The sequence below is a fragment of the Lactuca saligna genome, chromosome 5 (assembly GCF_052625555.1).
Source record: "Lactuca saligna cultivar CGN05327 chromosome 5, ASM5262555v1, whole genome shotgun sequence".
NCBI lineage: Eukaryota > Viridiplantae > Streptophyta > Magnoliopsida > Asterales > Asteraceae > Lactuca > Lactuca saligna.
In genome coordinates, this window is record NC_136421.1 from 228,863,211 (window position 1) to 228,887,560 (window position 24,350).

Here is a 24,350-nt window from a genome sequence, read left to right on the forward strand (position 1 = left end):
CATGCTCGCTCCTAGCTTGTTTGTTTTGTAATCTAACCATTTATGAAATCATTAGTTATTTATAAAAGGTTGCAAGTGATAATAAGAATTAGTGAATATTAAAGTATATTTAATAATCACGAAATTGAATTAGAGTTGCATTAAATCCTTTTAACAACCACTTTGAAACGCTTTGACAAATATTCAAAAAGAAGTTTTCGAAATTCTATATACATACAGATTTTGTAAATGTCCGTTTCTTATTAACAAAAATGTAATGTTTTAAAAACCATTTTGAAGAACCGGTCTGTCGAACTGGTTGGACAAGAAATCGGAAATGAAAACGGTTAAACTATTACCGGTTTTATGTTTATTTTTGAACTGGTTGGTTTTTATAAAAATCTGGTTGAACTGATTAAATTAAACCGATTCAACCGTTTAAATCAAATAAACATGAATGGAAAATAAAACATTTTGCATAATAAACTTTGATAATGTTTTTCAAATTTATTTAGATTTTTCTAAATAAAAACATATGATAAATGTTAAAAAGTTTTTGATACATTGGTATTCATCTAGGATTATATTTTGTTTCGATATAAAAAATGCTTTGAAAAAAATGTTTTTTTTTTTTTTTTAATTAAGAAAAGTCGGCAATTCTTATTTTAAGTAATTTATTTTTTTTATACAACACAACGATCTCCTTTAATTTGGTATAATTTTGCTAAAACTTCGTTATCACAATTGATTTAAGCATTAACATGTGGTACATTACAACACTTGGATACAAAAGAGTGAACAAATTTCGAAGAACCCAACATAGATATTACCTAAAAATGACAAAATTACATTACCCGAAACGAATGAAAACTAAAATATGCTGGTACATATTTTCATGAAGACACCACAAAACTTTGCATGATAAATTCATGGGGAAAATTCCCCTTTTTGGAGTAGCTTTTAACAAAATCTTCATTGTAGAGCAATAGGTGTTTTTCATCTATAGTTTCGGTGTTTTTATAATTTTCCCCATTTTGGGATAGTAAACAACAAAGCAGTTGAAAATCTAACTTCATCTACATTCCTCACCGTCCTATGGACTCGTGCACGTAAGTAAGGATGACAATCGTGTAGTGTTTGGGTTAGCGGTTGCGGGTTGACGGGTCATAAAAGTTCAACTTTGACACAATCCATATAAATATGTGTATCGTCTTGTTCAATCCAAACTCAGATTAGCTATAAACATGTCAATCCGCATAACCCATTTAATTATATAGGTTTATACGTTGGTGGGTTATTCAGGTTCTTGGGTTAGAAGTTAGAATCAAGTTTGTGGGTTAATGGAAAAAAGTCTAAATATCACATATTTACTTATTAGTCTTACTTTCTCATTTATGTGATAATTTTTTAAAATTTTTGTTTAATCTCATAAAATATACAGGTTCATGGATCAACCTACGAACTTATTTGCAAACCTAACATGAGTTGTATAATAAATGTGTTAGCGGGTCAAAAAAACTCAACTCAAACTCATTTATCTTCGTGTCTTGTTGCAAATCATATTGAGAATTATCACACGTACACATAATCAACCATTCGTCTAAACATATTTGTCCATATTTTGTATTACTAATCATATATGATTCTTATTATTACTTCTGTTAAATAATATTTGTAATATTAGTGAAACTATATTTGACTTATAACTGATTCAATGTTTATATTTTCTATATTTGGTATATTGTGTATATTTTGTTATTCTTGAAGGTTGTAGGTGTATTTATATATTTATGCTTGTGGATTCTTCCATGTTTCATCTTGTTGGTTTATATTGATTAATGGTGCAATTTGTGTATGTAGATGAGTGTGGAAAATATTTGATATGCTATCCGCCTTCTTGTTCATCCTCTGTAGCGTTAACAGTTTCATATATGAGCCGTGTAATCGTCTTCTTTGTAAATCTTGTTATTGAGTGACGTTTTGGAGAGTAGTGTATGAATCTATAGCGAGGTTTCTCTTGTAAGTTCAAGTCAAACGAACTCTTGCAAGTTCATGTCAAACGAACTAATCTATTAATGAAATAGGTTGTTCATGTTGGGGAATATTATGCTTCTTATTTTCTTCATGGTATTAAGGCCATAGGTACTCCGATTGAAGTTCTACGACGTCCTGCGAGTAGCCTCAGTGAAGGTTTGTGTTCGTAGTTCCTTTATCTCTTTGTTCCACTTCGTTTAATCTTCTCTCACTAGATTCCTTGTTTTGACACCGACTGTGTTATACCTTGGGTTTCCTTGTTAAGTCTTGCTAATTGAATATATTATTTCTATATGTTCTTTGGTACTGTGAGTCTCGTGTTACTTGTGCAGATCTACCAAAGATCTTTGTATATCTAAAGGGATCTAGATAGTCGAGTTCACAACCCATCTGTCGTAAATCCAAGAGCCGCTTAATCGCTAACAAGGTGTTTAATTAACCCTCTGCGAGAACGGATCGAGGTCTGATTAACTCGTTCTCGAGAACATGTCTATCTATGAAATAACTCGATTTAGAATGAACCCTAGGAGAAGCGATTTATTGTTCGTACTCCTCAAAACCCTATTTGCAAGGTTTTTCTCTTTCGACAACTTAGGGTTTATAATCATAAGTTTCTGGTGCATGATGCATAGTCCATGGAGACTAGTAATGAGGAAGAGGGACTCTACTATCTATCTAGTTCTCCCTCAGAAAATCCCTCCTGGAATTCTAGTGTTATCAAATGTTTTGTATCAAAATTAGCTTGTCATAGTATGCTTGGTGATCCTACTGAGCAAGCCTTAAATGTTTTAAAAGATACACTAAATTTCAGTAATAAGTTCGTTCCTCCTTGTGAAATATGTCACAAAGCCAAATAAACTAGAGAGTCATTCATTATTAATGCTCATATATTTAAAAAAAAACATTGGTGATTTAATTCATCTTGATGTCTGGGGTCCATACAAAGTAACTTCAGTTAGGCGTTTTATAGTTTCTGACTATTGTAGATGACTTTTCTAGGGGAACATGGGTTTATCGTATTAAATCAATAGAGTAAGTTTTTTCATGTATTATATCCTTTCTTAATCTTATGGAAAATCAATTTTCTGTTAAAATTAATATTATAAGATCTAACATTGGAAGTGAATTTGTTAGTAATAAAGTTAAAAATCTTTTTTACACTAAATGTACTGTTCATCAATCTTCTTGTGTATATACTCAACAACAAAATAGAGTTATGAAGATAAAAATATTCACATTTTAAATGTTTCTAGGTCTCTATTTATTGAATATGAGTTGCCTCTAAAATTTTGGGTGATGGAATTTTAACTGAAGTTTTTTGATTAATCGCATTCCATCTTCTATTTTAGGTGGTCTGTCACCTTTTGAAAAATATATATAATTATTGTCCTAAATTTAAAAACTTAAGAGTCTTTGGTAGTCTATGTTTTGCTACAAAATTGAATGTCTTAGATAAATTTTCTTTAACATATGAAAAATATATTATAATTAGTTATTCTCAAGAAAAAAAAATAGGTTACAAACTTTCAAGTCTTGACTATGGTTTTACTTTCTTTTTCTGGAATGTAAAGTTTTATAAGAATGTCTTTTCTAGTAAAATGAAGAATCAAAGCTCTACTAACTTTTTTTTTTATTTCTGGTCAACTTAAATCCATGTCCATACATCTTTTTTCCTATGATGAGTCTGTTCTTCCTGAATCTATGATTGACACTTCTAATATTGATGATTTTGGTGTAACCCATCAAACTGATGGATCAAATAAATCATTTTTTTCATACTACAGATACTACTCATTTAGATACTACTCAGGATGATCCTTTATATGTGCCTTAGTTTGATGAGGATGACATCACTTCATCCAATCAGATTGAGAAAAATAGTCGTTCTTCTCTAGTTCCTTCTTTTGGTTACTCTAATAAGACCCCTAGACCTCATAGGAATCCAAAATTCCTACAAATTTTAATGATTATGTCACTGAAGGAATATAAAAATGTGGCATTGAAAAACTACAAATTACTCCTGCTTAAATAAAGAAAACAAATGTTCTATTTCAAATTTTAATAAAACTTTAGAACCTCAGTCTTATCTTGATGTTTGTCCTGATTCAAACTAGATCAAGGAAAGGAATGATGAGATAAAGGCCCTTTACAAAAATAATACTTGGGATATAACTGATTTGCTTAGGGAAAGAAAACCAATAGGATATAGGTAGATTTATAAGATGAAATACAAATCTAATGGAGAGTTTGATAGATATAGAACAAGACTTGTTGCTAAAGGGTATAATCAGAGATAAGGTTTTGGATTATGCTGAAACCTCTTCTCTTGTAGCTAAGTTGTGATGCGTTTTGAGCATAAAAACAATTCCTATGTGTGCATGCAACCCTAATGCTTTGGATCTAGGCTTTCTCTAATTGAACATGCAAACTTGAAAACAAAAGGAGAAACCCTAGGAAGCAACTACAATGTTTGAAATCTATATAAAACTAGGGTTTGATTACATACGTTCAATGTTATAATGTAATAACAATGATTCCCTTGTAGATGTTGAATCTTGAGAACATAGTGTCACAAATGTAACACCTCTAATGGCTCACAAATACACAATGCAAGAGAATGATATGAGAGAGGAGGGGGGGGATCAAATTTTCGGTTCTTGCTTCTTACCAAGAATGGCCGAAACTATTATGGTTAAGGACTTTATTTATAGTGCACCGAGGATGCTATGAATAACCCTAATCTTAAATATGGTAATTATCCACCTCCTTTGGTTATCCATATATGATAAGATATTCTAGAAATTCTAGAATAATCATACATATATCATCAATTTCGTCCACCACCTTCCCTAGGAATGTTATGGACCCTTTTGCTCAATGTGACAACCCGAATATTTTCCGTTAATATTAGCCCGATTTCCGTTAATAAAATTTGAATTTTATTTAGTTCCGTCAAATTCTTATGATTTGGAAAATCATTTAGGTTATATAATTAAATTTATATGTGAGTCGGAACCAAAATCACGTGAAAACTCGAGTTACTTATAAAATCATCGAAAAACGGCCTGACTGGGTACTCAGTCGTAAACCCATTTACGACCGTAAACCCATTCACAGCTGTAAACCTGTTTACGGCTAGTGACAGGTGGCCCCCACCACTTACCATGCACCCAACCTATAAATACGTGATTCCTACCCTCATTTACACATTTCTGGCCGGAAACTTCTCAACATTCTCTCAAGTTTCATCCAACAAAAACTTTCTTTTCACCGTACAAACATAATTAATTCATCCCTTTCACTTGTTATTCATCTTATTCATGTACAAGGCTGCATATTCATTCATTTGATTCATCACTTTCATCACCATCTTTATGATCTCGAAGAGTTTATGGCCGTAAACCCTTCAAATGTTCATGAGTGGGCCATAAACCCTTCATGTGTTCATAGGCCGTGAACACATCATGGGCCGTAAACCCTTCATGTGTTCATTAGCCGTGAACATATCATGGGCCGTAAACCCATGGTGGTTGGCCGTGAACTCCTTTTTGTCCCTCATTCTTGATTCTAACACTTCATCGTGAGTGTTTCCTACATCCTAAGGGTGTTTCCTATGCTTTTTAGTGGTTTTAGACACTAATTGTAGGCCTATACATGTTAATATGTGCTTAATAGGACCATACTATGCTCGGGACTTCACTTAGCATACCAAGCATCTTATCTTTGTCATTCATCCAAGTCACTCACAATCAGGTGAGTTCCTACCCCTATGCTTTTATGATTTTAATGTTTTCAAGGGGAATACAAGCCAAACACAAATGATTTTATGAATTCCTAAAAAAAAGGACTTCACTACACTTAAAACTGATACAACCTTACGTTTCCCGCATTTTAAAAATATTTATAGATATGTAATCCCTTTTGTAACATGCTGAGCATAAAGGCCGTTTTCAACTTACAAGTGAAATTACATAATTTTTCAGATCAATACATAAATCAAAAAACATAATAAGCATACAAACTATAATATGTATAGTTTGGGAATTCAATACACGATTTTACATATACAAGCATACAAACTATAATAGGTATAGTTTGGGAATTTAATACACGATTTTACATATACAAGCATACAAACTATAATAGGTATAGTTTGGGAATTCAATACATGGTTTTACATATACAAGCCTATAAACTATTGTAAGAATATAGTTTAGGGAACAAACGTATCCTTTATAAACTTATTCATTATTTATAAAAAGGGGGTTTTCATATTATTACTTGTAAAGTCATTAATCTAGTTTGAGAGACAAGTCTTTGGGTACAATTACATGTACTAGTGGAAAATTACCCTTATGAACCAGAGTCTCCTCGAGGGAGAGTGTGAGTTTGTGTACAGATCTATATCAGACTAATAATAACGCACCTTGCTATTAGCTACAATAGGACCGGCAGGTCTATGGATGACAAAGTCATAAAGGACATTGGCGTCCGATTCACGTCGTATCAGTTAGTATGGTCTTAAAACTCACAAGTAGATAACAACGATATATTTACATAGTAGTATAATTTACATGAACAATGCATATTTAACGTAAGTATGGAAAAATACATGGTTTTATTTTATGAAATGAAACTACTATACATACTGGTGGTAATCAAGGTTTTCAAACAGAATATTCTATACATACTAGTGATAGCCAGGGTTTTCTTACAAAAGGGATTTTACATTCAAAAAAAAATTATACAATTTATCTAGTGGTAAATAGAAATGCGAACTAATACTTTATGGAACATTGTAACAAACTCATATGTTTGAAAACATTGGATTTTCTTAGAAACATAAACATTTTCACTAATTCATTAACGAGTTTTCATTACAAAAACACGCTTATGAACTCACCAACTTAGTGCTGATACTCTCTTTTCAAAACCGCTTGTATTCTCAGGAAATCAGTAGACATGTACCTCAACAGACGTTTGAGAGGATGGAGCATATAGAGTCAAGTCTTTATTTTGCTACTTTTGATGTATATAAATATGAACCCAACAGATGTAAATACCTTTTTATATATATTCAATGTGATGGTTGTGTTTACTTTGATTACTATGATGCAATTTTTGTGATATTACATATGACGTCCTCTACCACCGAACGTTTCCGCCGTTCAGGTTTGGGGGTGTGAAGCCCAACTATTGAACAATTACACTTTTAGTCCCTACACTTTCAATTAATTCCTTTAATCCCAAAATTAATTCTAAATTACTTTTTGATTAAATATTAATTAATAATATGATTAATAATTAATATATTATTTCCATAACATATTAATAAATCATTTATTCCAATTTATTAATCAAATTAATAAATTCTTCATTTTCCTCAATTAATCATCCTGTCTCGTTGCAATTGTGAAGGCAACCCAAAAGGACCATACCACTATAAATTCAAATACATACCAATTATAGTTATATGCTTAAACACCTAATCCAACAGTCTCCCGATTGGATAAGTCTAATAAATATAGTTGCAAGTATGACTTCAAAAACCGAAAAGCAATTGTAGCTCTCAAAGCTTTTGTCGAACTCTGACCTAGTCAGTTACGTGTCCTAAGGTAATTGATCAAATACTCTTCCATTCTACAAGATATCATGTGGACATGATACATGCATTATAATCAATCTCTCTGTCCAAGATTTGTTTACAGATTTCTGATTTATGACGACTGATATCAGACTACTAATTGAACACATCAATTCAGTATAGGCTTGGCCAAGTTCTTTAGATGTCATCATCAAATCATCGAGGGGCCCACATATATCGCTTTTCTTGTTAGGGAAAAAGGAACAGATAAACTTTGAATTATATGCCTGTACTATTTACTCGTCAAATCATGCACAACAATACGTTTTATAATATCAAGTTATTGATGCGTTTACGTATTATCAATGCATAACTGACTTGTAAACAACAACTCATACATCTTCGTTTCAAGAATATAAGATATTATCATCTCAAAATTACTCATGATAAAATCCATTAAGTAATTCTCTGAGTGTGGGTTTATGTAATACTTAAATCCCCATTTCAAAAGTACTCATGAATACTGCAGCAAACCATTGCTAAATCTAATCCCTTATTCAATCTACAGTCTGATTCATGAAAATATTAATTCGATACGTACTTCCAAAAGTATGATCGAATATGGAGTTTTTAATAATCTAGTTATTCGGGAAGTAAAACATATGAAGCGAAACACAATAATAACCTAATTAACTTTAGTCTCAAAACTATTGAATATAAATAAAACACTTATTATTTAATCACCATATTAATTTGACTTTAGTAATTGTATAATGTTTCGATCAATCAACTAAATGCTTTGAATTAAACATCAGTTATGCCTTGTTATAAACATGCATACTATGTCTCTATATGGTCCCTCCTTTGTGAATAGGTCAATTGGGCATAATTCATATGATGCTCATATCACAATTCAAAATCCTTATTACAAGTGTAAGATTTCCAAATTCTTTTGAACACTAAATGTGTTAGAGCCTAACCTTGCATGAAATATCCTTTTGTGATGATGTGGCGTCAAAGTCATTGAGACTTAGCCAACGATGTCATAAAATGCTCCATTGAAACTTTGTTACTACAACAATTTCATGTTGATGAAGTATCAAATTCAAGGTAACTCCTTGAACACTTTCCTTGCATTAAGGTTTCTAACTTACATGTAGATTTCAATAATCAACTCCTACTATGGAAATATTTCCATATTGCCATATGACCATCAATTCCGAACAAGAGTCACCTCTATTCAGAATTATGTCAATGTGGTCCTTCCAAATACTATACTTCCAACTGTCCATAAACAACCAATCTTTAGTGAACCTCAGATTGTCCTTTAACAGTTGTTTAACAACTCTAGTCATATCCACTTCTGGTCATTTTGCCTCTTAGTGCCATAGACACTTGAAAAATCAGAACAAGTGAATATTATAACATATGTAATCAATCCAATATCTAAAGCATATGAGATTCGATAGATAATGTCTTACATAAATACATGATACTTGATCTGTCTCTGGCTATAACATTTCCATATATCAATTTCCTATGTTGAATCACTTCAACACGACATTCATATATGTTCACGACTAAGTTCCATTAAAATCCATTAATCTAAACTTTTAGATTTGAAATGAAGTATGAGTGTCCTCTCCCCTAATCCTTAATTATAACGAAACAAGTTCAAAACTCTACAACTTGCAACTTGAAAACCTTGTCTCCTATAAATAGTATTGCCAACTTGCAACACTTAGCATCACAATTACGGTTCTACTAGCCTAAACTTATGCTTCTATCTGCATAACAATTATGCTCCCACTAGCTTTGACATGTATAAAAAAATCAACTGGATTTACAAGAATCAATATTTTTTGACTTTCTTACTAAAATGCAGATTTTTGATACGTAATGCTTCGATAAACAACTTGTAACGCCCGTGTTTCTAGGCTAGGCATTAATATTGTTGTAATAGTCTAGGTTAACCTTTGTAACTTGTTTTGAAGTAATAGAAATGTATTATTTGAGTATTATGTGTTTATTGCTTAATTGTGTGGCTTAAATAAATTAAGAATAAAAAATAAGCGTAAAAATAAAATGTTAGATAAAACCGATATCGATACATGAAGACATAGTGGTCAAGACAAGGACTCCGAATATATAAAGAATGTCGAAATCCGAGTTATCACGAAGAAGTTATGATCTGTAAAAGTTTCGCAACAGAACTGGTATGACACTGCATCACATATAGGGATATTTAGCCTGAGTAATCTAAATGAAAGTTGTAGAATAAGTTAAACCGGCAGCGTGCATAAAAAGATCGTCTAAATCTGACTTTGCATGGGCAAGTTATGATTTTTCTTAGTTTTGACTTAGCTGTATGCAGCCCAAAGTTCAAATATGAGATCATGTGATTTCTAGCAGAAATAATCTAAACGAGAATCGAAGATCTCGTCGATATTAACGCAACGGTGAAAAGACAGACGAAAACGGACGTCAAATGAAAGAGTTATGAATTTATAACGAAGTGTTCCTGTCCCGGCCTACTAAAAATAATATAATAAAAATAAATTCAAATTTAGCCAACGAAGTCTAAATGAAAGTTGCAGAGCATAATCTCACCTACGCGTGGATATAAAGAACGTCCAAAACGGAGCTCGTATGCGAAAGATATGAATTTCCGAAGTCCGGGACACAAACCCCAACCATGTGTCAGGGTTCAAGAAGTGAACTCAGTAATGTGACCCTTTTGAGCCTGGCAGACCCAAGTTGCGAATACGCACCTGATGACATCCAAGGTCACGACGTGAAATGATTGTTCACGATGTGAAAATCAAAAAATCAGCCCTATAAATAGAAACCAAATGGCAGCTGACCATGGTTGCTAATTCCTTCACTCTCTCAATCCCGATACTCTCTAGCCCTCTTAAAGCACCCTGGAAGCCCCGGTATCATCCCGAGACCCGAAGTGAGTCCTGAAACACCGAAGTTCCCAAGAAGAAAATAGTTTCCAAGCCGAAGTTCTGCCCGCGAGAAACTCGGCGTGTGAAGATATCCCGGATTCCTCGAAGAGTTACTATTTGAGGAGCCGTAGTGCTGTCCGATAAACATCTTATCAAGTGAGTCCATAGTCCCTTTAATATACACGATTTTAATACAAGTATTGATGAATGTATTAGATATATGATATGAGTAAGTGTGTAATGGCTTTCTGATAATACACATATATGAGTTATACTCCATGAAATAGGTGTTATGTGATTATATACTATTTGTTATGTGGTATGAGTATTAAATGAACATGTTATACAGGTTTTAAGCTGTATATAAACAAGTTTATTTTATCTAAAATATGTTAGGTAGAACATGGGTAGATAGTGATGTGTGATGAAATAAAAATGATGAGAGGCTTTGATGTTGTTATTGATCTAGTCATCTAGCGTAGTATGGATGATGACCACGGACTCTTTCTAGACAATCCATTGGAACGTTGGCAGGTTCATAACTTGTAGGTGTTGTGAACAATGTGTTCACCGGTGTACTCTATCCCCCTCATGGTTGCCTTTAGGACATCTACTGTTCAGGAAACCCCTTTGCAGTAATGTCCATCCCGATGGAATTCCTTAGACTAGGTCCCTTGTGATAGTTGTTGTTTTAGGGACATAAAGTAAGGATAACGGGAATAGGTAATCGGGTTATTGTTGGTTGGTGAAATTAAATATAACTATTTATCATGGGTTGAAAACTCTATATGCTCACCAGGCTCCGAAGCCTGGCCCATTCAATTTCTTTTTATTACAGGTAGTGGTGCAAGAGCATAAGTTGGACAACTTGTGAAGATATTTTGTTTATAGGTCAGTAGTTGTATATAACTATTATAAGACTTATAATGTGCCGTTTATGCTTTTGGTCTGTATCGGAACATGACATCCTGAGTTTTGTTATATATGAATATACATTTCTTTAAGTAATGCTCTGATAAAGTTTGTTTATCATATTTTGTTTTGGGAAAAAATTACGCAACTCTTTTAATCAAATGATTACTCTTCAAATTATTTTAAAAGCATAAACTAAATCGGCCTTTTATGGCCGTGATTTTGGGGATGTCATAGTTGGTATCAGAGCATTAGTTTAAGCGAATTAGGAATTTGTAGGATTTCTAGACTTAAACTTTGAATGCTACGTGAAAATTGTGAGATGAGTATCTATCATATTTTAGACACGAGTACTAGTTTATTTTAGGAAAGATGCCTAAAATGTTTTTATATGTTAAATGTTATATGTTTGCCATATATGATATTATTTGTTCAAGTCTACGGTTTGTTGCCAACCAGATCTGGAGACCTTATGTGTTTAGGATTCTAAGCGTATGATGACGGTATTCTAACTAGCATGTTAACGTTTTAGAGTAATATGGAAGATTTATTTATCTATCGTGTATGAAGATCTAATTTCACCTTATTCATTGTTTAGATAAAAAATGATAAGAACCAGAAGTAGCGTTGGAAATGCAGATGAAAACAGGAATCAACCACCAGTGATTAAGCAAGTACATGTTGTAGTAGTAGCACTTGAGCCAATGACAATGGATGGGGTACAAGCGATGATCCAAATGATGTTGGATCGTCAAATGGAAGAAACTAGACATCTACTGCAGCAGAATCGCAAAGAACCTTCAATGCCGATTGAACAGCCCGAATTGAATGAAGGGCATTCGGATGGAGGAAACTTTAGTGGAACTATTGGTCAAGACAACCCACCAATTGTTAGGAAAATTAACCAGGATGGAGGAAATGATGGGTGTGGGTGTAAGTACAAGGATTTTATGGCATGCAAGCCACCATGTCTATCCGGAAGCCTAACGCCGGTGGAAGTTATAAACTGGATCTCCGAAATGGAGACAATGTTCGAGAGTTGTGAATGCAACAACAGACCGCTCTTGCGATCCCTCTGTTAAAATCTGGCATGTTGAGTTGGTGGAAGTTGTTAGCTGACTCGATGCCCAAGGGAGAAGTGAGAAAGATGTCTTTGGAAGACTTTGTTGTGCAGCTGAAATTACAGTACTGCTCAAAGCAGGACCTTCTAGAATTTAATAATGAGTTTCAGAATTTGAAGAAGGGAAAAATGAGCGTTACAGAATATGCTGCTAGTTTCACGAAAAAATGAAAGTTATTCCATATTTAGTTCCAACTGAACTCTCTAAGGTCAACAAGTTTTCCCTCGGACTATCAACAAACTTTGGTCCAATGGTTAAGCAAGCAACCACATTGAAAGCCGCCATCTAGGCTACTAGAAATGTTGAGACCCAGATCAGGGAGAAGGTTCTGGAGAGGTCAGAGGTTGGTGAGAAGAGGAAGTTCGACAAAACCTCAGGGTCTAGAAAAAAAGGTAAATTCTCGAAGTCTAGTTCGAAAGGAGGTGGAGGAGGTGAAGTGAAATAGTGCGACAAATGATAGAAGAAGCATCATGGGAAATGTGGCGGGGAAGACACACACTTCAAATGTGGAAAGCCATGGCACTATGCCAATGAATGCACCCATACCAAGAAACTATGCTATGGGTGTGGTGAGGAGGGGCACATCTTGAGGGATTGTCCGAAAAAAGAAAGAGGCAGCAAAGCCCAACATTCCACCAAAACAGAAGGCGACGGCCTTCCAGATGACACTGGAAGCTGCTAAAGATGAAGATGATGTCGCTTCAGGTACCTTTCTCGTAAACGAATTGCATGCCTAAATTTTATTTGATTCTAGAGCGAACTATTCCTTTATTTCGCATGAATTTGGTAGAAAACTAGCTTTGCCTGTCGATAGACTGAATAATGCTTTATTATTTGAAGTTGCTAGTGGAAAGTTTATACCTGTTACTCATCGTATGAAAAACATCTTAATTAATTTGGATGGGAATTAGTTCCACGAAGAATTATTGCCTATTGAGTTACGTGGTTTTGACATCGTGCTGGGAATGGATTGGCTTAGCATCAATGATTCCGAAATATTGTGTAGAAAGAAGATAGTAAAAGTAAACCCGCCAGGGAAAGAGTCATTTATCGTGTATGGGGACAAACGCAGAGTAAATTTTGGATTCATTTCACTAATGAAAGCCAAAAAAGTGTTTGGCCAAAGGATGTACATCATATTTGGCATTTGTGATAGATGCAAAAAAGGAGAAGTAGGAGATGCAGAGCATTCCTGTCGTGTGTGATTATCCAGAAGTATTTCCCTAAGATCTTCCTAGATTACCGCTTGATAGACAAGTGGAGTTCAGAATAGACTTGTTTCCAAGAACGACGCCAATAGCAAAAGCACCTTATTGATTAGCACCAACGGAGATGAAGGAACTGATGATGCAACTTCAAGAGTTATTGGACAAAGGTTTCATTAGACGTAGTTTGTCACCTTGGGGAGCTCCGGTATTATTCGTAAAGAAAAAAGGATGGGAGTATGAGAATGTGCATTGATTACAGAGAGCTAAATAAGGCAACGATAAAGAATAGATGTCTATTGCCAAGGATTGACGACCTGTTCGATCAACTACAAGGTTCAAGTTATTTTTCAAAGATCGGCCTCAGGTCAGGATATCATTAGCTGAAAGTGAGAGAGCAGGATATAGAGAAGACTGCATTCAAAATACGATATGGACACTACGAGTTTTTGGATGTGTTGTTTGGACTAACCAATGCTCCAGCAGCATTCATGGATTTAATGAACAGAGTTTGTAATATGTTCCTTGATAAATTAGTGATAGTTTTGATAGATGACATTCTGATTTACTCGAAGAGCCAAGAGGAGCATGGCAGACACTTGTGAGAAGTGTTAGTAGTCTTGAAGAAGGAGAAATTGTATGCCAAGTTCTCCAAATGTGAGTTTTGGATTCGAGAAGTCCAATTCTTAGGTTATGTAGTCAACCAAGAAGGGATAACGGTTGATCCAGCAAAGATTGAAGCTCTGATGAAGTCAGAACAACCGAAAAGTCCCATGGAGATGTGAAGCTTTTTGGGATTAGCTGGATATTACCAAAGGTTTATGCAAGGCTTTTTTCGATCACTACTCCACTAAAAGCTTTGACCCATAAAGGATCTACTTATGCTTGGAGTGATAAGCACGGAGAAGCATTTGAGAAGCTAAAGAAGAAGCTATGTGAGGCACCGATTCTTTCTATACCTGATGGAGTTGAGGACTTCGTAGTCAATAGCGATGCGTATGTTGTTGGGTTGGGTTGTGTTTTGACCCAAAGAGAAAAGGTGATAGCATATGCGTCTCGACAGCTGAAAGTATATGAAAAGAACTATCCCACTCATGATTTGGAGTTGACAGTAGTAGTATTTGATCTAAAGATATGGAGGCATTACCTTTATGGCTCGAAGTGAAAACATTTCATTAATCATAAGAGTCTCCAATATCTCTTTAATCAGAAAGAATTGAATATGAGGCAACGACGTTGGCTAGAGTTACTTTAGGACTATGACTGTGAGATACGTTACAACCCCGATAAAGCTAATGTTGTCGCTGATGCTCTTAGTCTGAAAGTGAATCTTGAAATAAAAAGCCCAAGAGCGTTGAGAATATAAGTTGTCTCGACAATTGTGGAGAGTATAAGGAAAGCTCAAGAAGAAGATTCTGAGAAGAATGACCGAACGGGAAAATGTTTGGGTAAACCATTAGTGTTCGGTAAAAACAGTCACGGACTAAAGGTATTCCAAGATCGAATTTGGGTGCCTAAGTCAAGAGGAGTAAGAGATCTTCTGATGGAAGAAGCTCACAAAATCATGTACTCGATTCATCCCGATAGCACTAAAATGTATAGGGACCTAAAACCCTAATATGATGTAATATTCTAGGTTAACCTTTGTAACTCGTTTTGAAGTATTAGGAATGTATTATTTGAGTATTATGTGTTTATTACATAATTGTGTGCCTTAAATAAATTAAGAATAAAAAAATAAGCGTAAATATATGTGACAACCCGATATTTCAAACCGATGTAATGACCTAAGTCATGTATTGTAATCTACTTTTGACATAATAAAAAAATAGCGTCAAAATAAAATGTTCCAATGTCTCAATTGGGTTGCATAAAGTAATAGATACCGTAACATGGTTTTCAGAAATATAAAGAACACAAAAATCCAAGTTATAACGAAGAAGTTATGATCAACCGAAAATCCGCAGCAAAACCGGTAAAACCCTGTTAAGTGAACGCGAAATTTCAAAAAAAAAAAAAATTAGCCTTAGGTATCTAAATAAATGTCGTAGATATCATTAAACTGTGAACGTACATATAAAGAATGTCCAAATCTGACTTCGTGTGAGGATGTTATGATTTTTCTAAGTTCGAAGTACCATTAGACAACTAAAAACTCGAAATAGAGATCGAGCGATATTTAGCCGACACAACCTAAACGAGAATTGAAGATCTCGACAATAGTAATACACCGGTAAAAAGAAAGATGAAAACGGACATCGGTTGAAGAAGTTATAAATTTTTAACGGTCTTTTCCTGTCCCAGCCTATTAAAACTATATAATTAAAAATAAAGTCAAAATTTGCCAACAAAGTCTAAATGATAGTTGTAGATTATATTCCCACCTACGCGTGGATATAGAGAACATTAAAAATGGAGCTCGTACGTGAAGGTTATGGATTTTCAAGATAGGGGCACAAAATCTGAGGCTGGTCCAAGAGGGAACGCCTTGCGTTCCTCCAAGGAATGCCCTGCATTCTTCGAATAGAGCCAGTCCCATTACCCATCGAGTCCGAAGTTCGTAACCAATGACGCACGAAGGATCCGAACACGATTCAGCGCCATGCATTCCGGGAACGCCCCACGTTCTTCGCTGGAATGCCCTGCGTTCGAGATTCATCCCAGCCCTATAAATAAGATGCGAGGGTTTCGGGTTCTTTTGCTAATTTACACCATTTCTCTCCCATTTTCTCACTTTCGAGCCTATCGAATATACCCCAACGCACCGGTTCCATATCCAAGCTCCAATGATGTTCCGAAGCTCTGAGATTTCCGAGAAATTAACTTTCTCCAGTTGAGGTGCTGCACGAGTTTAGTCTCGTTTTCATCAAACCGACACTTCTACCAAGTGAGTTCATACCCTTATATTTTCATGTTTTTACTATGTTTTAGGGAGGAAATACAAGTGAAACGCAAGAAAAAATTATGTTAAAATGCAAATCGTTACATACAGTTTCAAATTCTCTATCTACATTTTGTGTATAAATGATAAATAAGTAAAATAATGTTATTACAAAAGTTATACTTTACATGCAAAGTGTGTAATACACTACGATTTGTCACTCAAATGTAACACACTTTTTAAAAACTATAATATGTATAGTTTACGAGATATTCATGATATTTTACACACCATGGACGATATAGAAAAGAAATACATACTTTCACAAGAAAAACGGACTTTTCATACGTATATCTATTTGATACCAACTTTTCTGAGACATTTGACTTCTCTTACTTTCACGTACGCATTTTAAGTCCTGTATTATATACCATAATCTCTTGTAGGGAGAGCATGATACTTGTATATAGATCTATACATGATTGACAATCCCGCACCTAAACGGTTAGCTACAGTTAGACCGGCAGGTCTGGGTGACAAATGTCATATCATTCCAACGCCTGAAGAACGTTGTTACAGGTAGTATTGGTCAATAGTACAGTTATAAAACTCACATGAAGTATTGAAACATTTGATTTACGAGGCTATCAAACACCTTAGTGGTTATATATACACATATAAATCTACTTACACTATTTTAGGTATGGAAAATACTTATGTATTTTGGTTTTTAGAAACTTTTAAAACAACTATTCATTTATGGAAAATATTGTATTTTTTAGAAACAAGCTCAGTTACTTTATACAAAAAGGCATACAATTCTTATACAAAAATACTTATGAACTCACCAACTTAATTGTTGACACTTTTTAAAAAATACTTGTATTTCTTAGGGATTCGGTAATTCAGGTAACAACTGCTTTTGGGAAGGGATGTTAAGGCGTCAATTTCAAACTTATTATATCATCATAATGTAATTTATTTTGAAACATGTAACTTTTTAAATTATATTTATGATGGATGTATTTACTTTCTTTACTATTTACTCAACTGTTATGATACTACATGAAGTCATTCACCCTCGAACGATTCTGCCATTCTGGTTTTGGGGTGTGATAGATTGGTATCCGAGCATTGTTTACAGTGAACTAAGTATATATCAAACCACATAAGATATACAAACTATAAATGCAAAGGGACTAAAACTCTCTGACAAAATGTTTTTACACCAACCATATTGCATTTAATTAAAATGTTAGTTTCATAAATGTACAAATACATGCATGCAACAGTTTAATGCCATAGTTAGGACTATACAAATGTATTAAGACAAGTTGGACACTATCAATAAGCCTCAAAATATGTAATCAGATCTAGGATGAATATATCTTGATCAACTATATTTATTCGAGATATCACCAACTTATGGCGGGAAATAGTCATAGCGAACAACAAGTCAAAAACATACCCAAGTAACACTAGAATCAAAATTTCAAATTTAAATGCTATAGGAGTATTTATGACACAATAAAAACTATAACAAGCGAGTAAACCCCGACATTTTTTTTAGGACTAGGATCGTCTATTAAACAAAAATTTAGCTTATAAAAAAAAAAAAAAAAAAAAAAAAACTCCACTGACAGGCTATAATTGCAAAGTGCATACTTTAAGGTTACACATGAGTCAGGTTGTATGGGCTTAGAATTTATGATTTCGCTTTAGGCTCTTTTCCTTGTTTGGATGTGGGCTTAGAGTGAAGCTACTTATCAAATGTTCCATTCAATCTCAATTGTATGTAATTCGTATACACTAGGTAATTATAGGAGGACTTGGTGTAAGTCTTATCATAAAATTTTATCCTTACACTCAAATTCAATATATAACTTTCTTATCTCTATTCTTGATCAAACTAAATGGCAGGATTTCATATACCCGAGGATCCCTACTACCCACACCAAAGCAATGGAGGTTAGATTAAGGAGGATTCAGAAGAGGATCCCTAAGAGGCTCACGAGGAGGATCGAGAAGAGGATCCCGAAGAGGTTTCTGAGGAAGATCCAGAAGAGGATCCCGAAGAAGAGGAAGAGGAAGCTGATGATGAGGGAACTGACTCAGAACCCGAGGTCTACAATCCTCCCTAGGAGGCACCAAACCCTCGATGGAACTTTCAGGGTTCGGGGCCCCTGTGGGCCGTAGATCTGAAACACTGGAGCATGGAACAAGGACAATGTCCACCCTACGACATGACACAAGGATTTTGTGACCTCCGTAGTGGAGGTTCAGCTGATAGAGCACTCCCTGTCATGGTTTGTCGCATCACTAATCAGAGCGAGCAAGCAAGGGCAAACGCCAACCAAATCATTGACGTTAATGCCACTGCCAAAATCACTGCGGTACATCTTCATCGCCTGGACAAAGAACATGATCGAACAATAGAGCACACTTTTCCGTTCAGAAAGACATTATCGCTGCTAGAGCCAAGGTAAGGGAGTTCCGGAAAAACCAAGCCGCAATGGAGAGGCGCATCATCAAGGTTGAACGTCAAGTAGCTCGAGCTCGGACTTCCACAACAACATACCGTGGTCCGAATCGTACCACCCGCTCGGAGTAGAGCGCATACTTCATGCGCTATGTATATACTTAGCGAGTGAGCGTTGGTGCCACTCTTACCTTTATGTATGTAAACCCGACGAATTATGAGTACACAATTCGAGGGCCTGAATGCAGTCAATTTTCCCATTTTCATTGGTGTACTCTAGACTTGTGTTAAGGTCAAATTTTCCTTCTCGATGTATCGAATATTAATATCAATGAGATCGACACGCATTATTATTTCATTGGGTATTTCAGTAAATTTTTAAAATACTAAGGAAAATATACACTTATTATTATAAGTTTCCATTTCACAATTAACTTACAAACTCGGTAATGTTCAGAACATAAAACATATAATACTAAGACTTTCCATAATCATTCGAAGAATTATCAAGAATTTGTCTTTTAACTTATTGTAGAAATCATGCCACCAAGAAGGAATCCCCGACTCTTCAATACTACAGGAACACCAAAACCACCTCCACCACCATCCCCATCAATGGACAATGCTGTTTTCTAGGCATCCATAACAGTTGCTGTCACAGCAGCAATGACACAAATGAGTAACAATGGGTCAGGAGGAGGAATAAATTGCTTTACCAATGGTCAACATCAACGTCGTTCAAGGAATGCACTTACAAGGACTTTACCAACAAGAAACCCATATCCTTTAATGGGACCGGAGGAGTTATGGCTCTATCCCAATGGATAGAGAAAACAGAAGTAGTATTCGAAATCTGCTCATGCCAAGAAGGGAGCAATGTAAACTTTGTTGCATGTACTTTTTCTGAACGAGCCCTAACATGGTAGAATGGCCACGTCGAGTCATTAAATCAGGTAGTGGCTACCTCCATGGGATAGGAGAACCTAAAACAAATACTAATGCAAGAGTACTGACCGAGAGGCAAAGTACAGAAGCTCGAACAAGAGATTTGGGGCCTTACAACGGTAGGCTCGGACATCACAATCTATACAAATATGTTTAGTGACTTGGCAAAACTTTTCTTGGGAATGGTTGCTCTAGAGAGAAAGAAGATCGAGAGGTATATCTGGGGACTGCCACCCCGGATTCATGGAAGTGTAGTAGCTTCCAAGCTAGTTACTTTTGATAGTGCCAAACAGCTGGCACAGTCCCTCGTTGACCATGGCGTCAGTCAAGGATTCATGACTGTTTTTCCGAAGCAACCCATAAAGGGCAAAAACAACAACAACAATACCAACAAAAACAACGAAGAGGTTTTGAAACAAAAGGAAGGGTCAATCTTTGCAAGAACCTTCCACGAAACAACAAATAGTAGTGGTCTATGCCGCTACTGCTCCCACTGTTATTCATGTTACCCCTACACCGGCAAAGCAATACGTTGGAAACCTACCAAAGTGCAAAAAATGCAATTTCCATCACAACGGTAATTGTAGGGTGATGCACTGTAATAACTGCAACAGGAAAGAACACACTGCTTGTTTTGGTAAGGCACCGGCAAAACCAATCACCCAAGTTCTTGGAGTCGATGTGGGCCAAGCATGTTATGGGTGTGGTGAAGTTGGGCACTACAAGAGAGATTTCCCTAATTCAAGGAATGTTGGCGGTGTAGGAAGAGTGTTGGCAATAGGGCAGAACAAAGCAATAGCTGACCCCATGGTAGTTACGGGTACGTTTCTCCTCAATAGCACTTATGCATGCATACTTTTTGATTGTAGTGCGGAGAGGAGTTTCGTGAGCCATGAATTTAAACACTTACTTAAGCAAAATGCCCAACCACTTAATAAGATATTTACAGTAGAAATGGCAAACGGTAAACATAAAGCACAAACGATATGTACATAGGCTGCATGCTAGATTTAAATGAACACTCGTTCCAAATCGATCTAATGCCGATCACTATGAGAAGCTTAGATGTCATTATCGGTATGCATTGGCTAATACCTCACCATGCCAATATACTTTGTCACGAAAGGGCCGTTAGCCTTAATCTGCCAAATGGCAAAACTGTTATCATCTATGGTGATAAACTCGGTACCAATTTACAAATCATCTTTTGCATCAAAGCCCAAAAATAGTTGCGCAAAGAGTACTGTGATTTCCTAGCCCACATAGTAGATAAGGAAAAAGAAATGAAGGATATCAAAGGCATTCCAGAAGTCTGCGATTTCCTTGACGTCTTTCCTGAAGATCTTCCAGACGTTCCACCAGAACGTTAAGTCGAGTTCAAAATCGACTTGATTCCTGGAGCTACCCCAGTAGCAAAATCGTCGTACCCTCTAGCCCAGACAGAGATGCATGAATTATCCTGCCAACTAAACGAGCTATTCAATAAGGGATTCACTAGGCCGATCTTGTCACCTTGGGGAGCACTAGTCCTATTCGTAAAGAAGAAAGAAGGATCCTTTCGCATGTGCATCGACTACCGAGAACTAAACAACCTCATAATCAAGAAACGATATCCCCTACCGCGCATAGACGATATGTTCGACCAACTCCAAGGATCAAGCTACTTCTCAAACGTCAATATTAAGATCCGGGTACCATCAGCTACGAGTCTTGGAAGGAGGTGTTCCCAAGACGGCCTTCCGAACTTGTTATGGTCACTACAAGTTTGTAGTGATGCCCTTCGGATTAACAAATGCACCAGAGGTGTTCATGGACTTAATGAAAAGAGTATGTTGTTTTTTCCTAGACAAATTTGTGATTGTGTTCATAGATGATATACTCATCTGTTCGAAGAGAAAAGAAGAACATAGTCAACACCTTCGACAGGTCTTGGAAACTTTAAGGGGAGAGAAGTTATACGCAAAATTCTCAAAGTGCGAATTTTGGATTCGGAAAGTAAATTTCCTTGGTCACGTAGTCAGCAAAGAAGGGATACATGTGGAACCTTCCAAAATAAAGGAAATCATGAACTAGTCAGCTCCAAGAACTCCAACGGAAATCCGACAATTCTTGGGCCTTGTTGGCTATTACCGAAGGTTCATACAAAAATTCTCAAACATTGCCAAACCACTTACCGCCCTGACTCAGAAGGGTGTAACCTACAAGTGGGGAGAAAATCAAGACATTGCATTCCAAACAATGAAACAAACCCTGTGCAGTGCACCTATATTATCCCTGCAAGAAGGAACCGAACACTTCGTGGTCTACTGCGACACATCAAACCAAGGATTGAGATGTGTTCTAATTCAATGAGGAAAGGTCATCGCATACGCCTCGAGACAACTAAAGACGCACGAAGTCAACTACACTACCCACGACTTAGAACTAGGAGTAGCTGTTTTCGCCCTAAAGATCTGGAGGAACTATCTCTATGACACGAAATGCATAATCTTCACCGATCATAAGAGCCTTTAGTACAGACTAAACCAAAATGATCTCAAGACAGAGAAGATCGGTTGAACTACTGAGCGATTAAAAATGCGAGATTCATTATCATCCGGAAAGGCTAATGTAGTAGCAGATGCCCTCAGTAGAAAGGAATAATCGGGCTGCCGAGTGATGTCCTTAACCATGACGATGCATTCATACCTATCCACGCAAATCAAGCAAGCTCAAATGTAAGCCTTGAAAACAGAAAATGTGGCTGGCGAAGCCTCAAGAGGAATGGATAAGAATCTTGAAGTCAGGGGTGATGGAGTTCGTTACTTCATGAATCGAATCTGGATACGGAAGTTTGGTGGATTCAGAGACGTTGTCATGAATAAGCCTCATAAGACTCGATACTCCGTGCATCCCGGTTTAAACAAGATGTATCTAGACCTCAAGAAATTGTATTGTTGGCCAAACATGAAAGCCGAAATTACTACCTATGTAGGAAAATGTCTGACTTGCGCAAAAGTCAAAAGAGAGTACTAAAAGCCCTTGGGATTGTTACAACAACCTAAAATACCCAAGTGGAAGTGGGAAAATATAACCATGGATTTCATAACCAAGTTACCGAAAATAGGGGGCGGGCTTGACAACATTTTGGCGATCGTCGATAGATTAACCAAATCCGCGCACTTCCTATCAATAAAGGAAACTGAAAGAAGTGCTTGTTCGATGAGACTCTTGTCGTCCCTTTGGACGAAATCAAAATCAACGAGAGTCTCCACTTTGTAGAAGAACTAGAAGAAATCATGGATAGGGAAATTAAAAGAACAAAACAAAGTCGTATACCCATTGTGAAGGTCCGCTGGAATGCAAAGCGAGGACCTGAATACACCTGGGAGCGCAAAGATCAGATGAAACAAAAACACCCACATCTTTTCCCTAGTTCATAAATACTTATCTTAGAATAAATTTTGGAGCGAAATTTTCTCTAACGGGGAGATGATGTGACAAACCAATATTTCAAACCGATGTAATGACCTAAGTCATGTATTGTAATGTACTTTTGATATAATAAAAAATAGTGCCAAAATAAAATGTTCCAAAGTCTTAATTAGGTTGCATAAAGTAATAGATCTCGTAACAAGGTTTTCAGAAATATAAAGAACAAAAAAATCCGAGTTACAACGAAGAAGTTATGACCAACCGAAAATCCGTAGCAAAACCGGTAAAACACTGTTAAGCGTAAAATGTGAAATTTCAAAAAAAAAAAAAAAATACTTTTTAGCCTTAGGTATCCAAACAAATATCGTTGATATCATTAAATTATGAACGCACATAAAAAGAACGTCCAAATCTGACTTCATGTGAGGTACGTAATTAATTCAATCATTTTTTGTGTTTTTCTCTGGGACTCGACAAGTAGAGTCGAGACCCACGAATAGTCTAAGTGACCTAATCGATGAGTCGGAAGACTGACTCGGCTAGTAGGTGATGTTTGGGTAAAACCCTAAATTGAGGGTTTGCACCCTATTTAAACACCTTATCTCAGCCTCCATCATCCAATATACTCCCAGAAGACAGCATATTGAAACCCTAGCCATTTTTGTGTTTTCTAAGTCCATCTCGGTGGGTTGTGAAGCTTGAGAAGAGGATAGGGGCTTGTGAGACCAAGGGGAAACAAGAAAATCCAGCGTTCGGAGCTCATTTTCCGCTTATTGGAGGGATGAAGCTGAACCTTTATATATAGATCTTGATGTTTTGGCCTTTTCCTTCAACTTTCTAAGTCC

General features: G+C 35.9%; 1 protein-coding gene across 1 annotated transcript in view; it reads left to right on the forward strand.

Moving 5' to 3' along the window:
- The first annotated feature begins 20,240 nt into the window (after positions 1–20,240).
- LOC145046331 (uncharacterized) overlaps positions 20,241–24,350 on the forward strand; it is a 125,775-nt gene continuing 121,665 nt past the window's right edge. Inside the window, exons 1-2 of the mRNA XM_078994616.1 lie at positions 20,241–20,518; positions 20,679–20,911. Of these exons, the coding sequence (XP_078850742.1) occupies positions 20,241–20,518; positions 20,679–20,911 (511 nt within the window). The remainder of the gene's footprint in view (positions 20,519–20,678; positions 20,912–24,350) is intronic.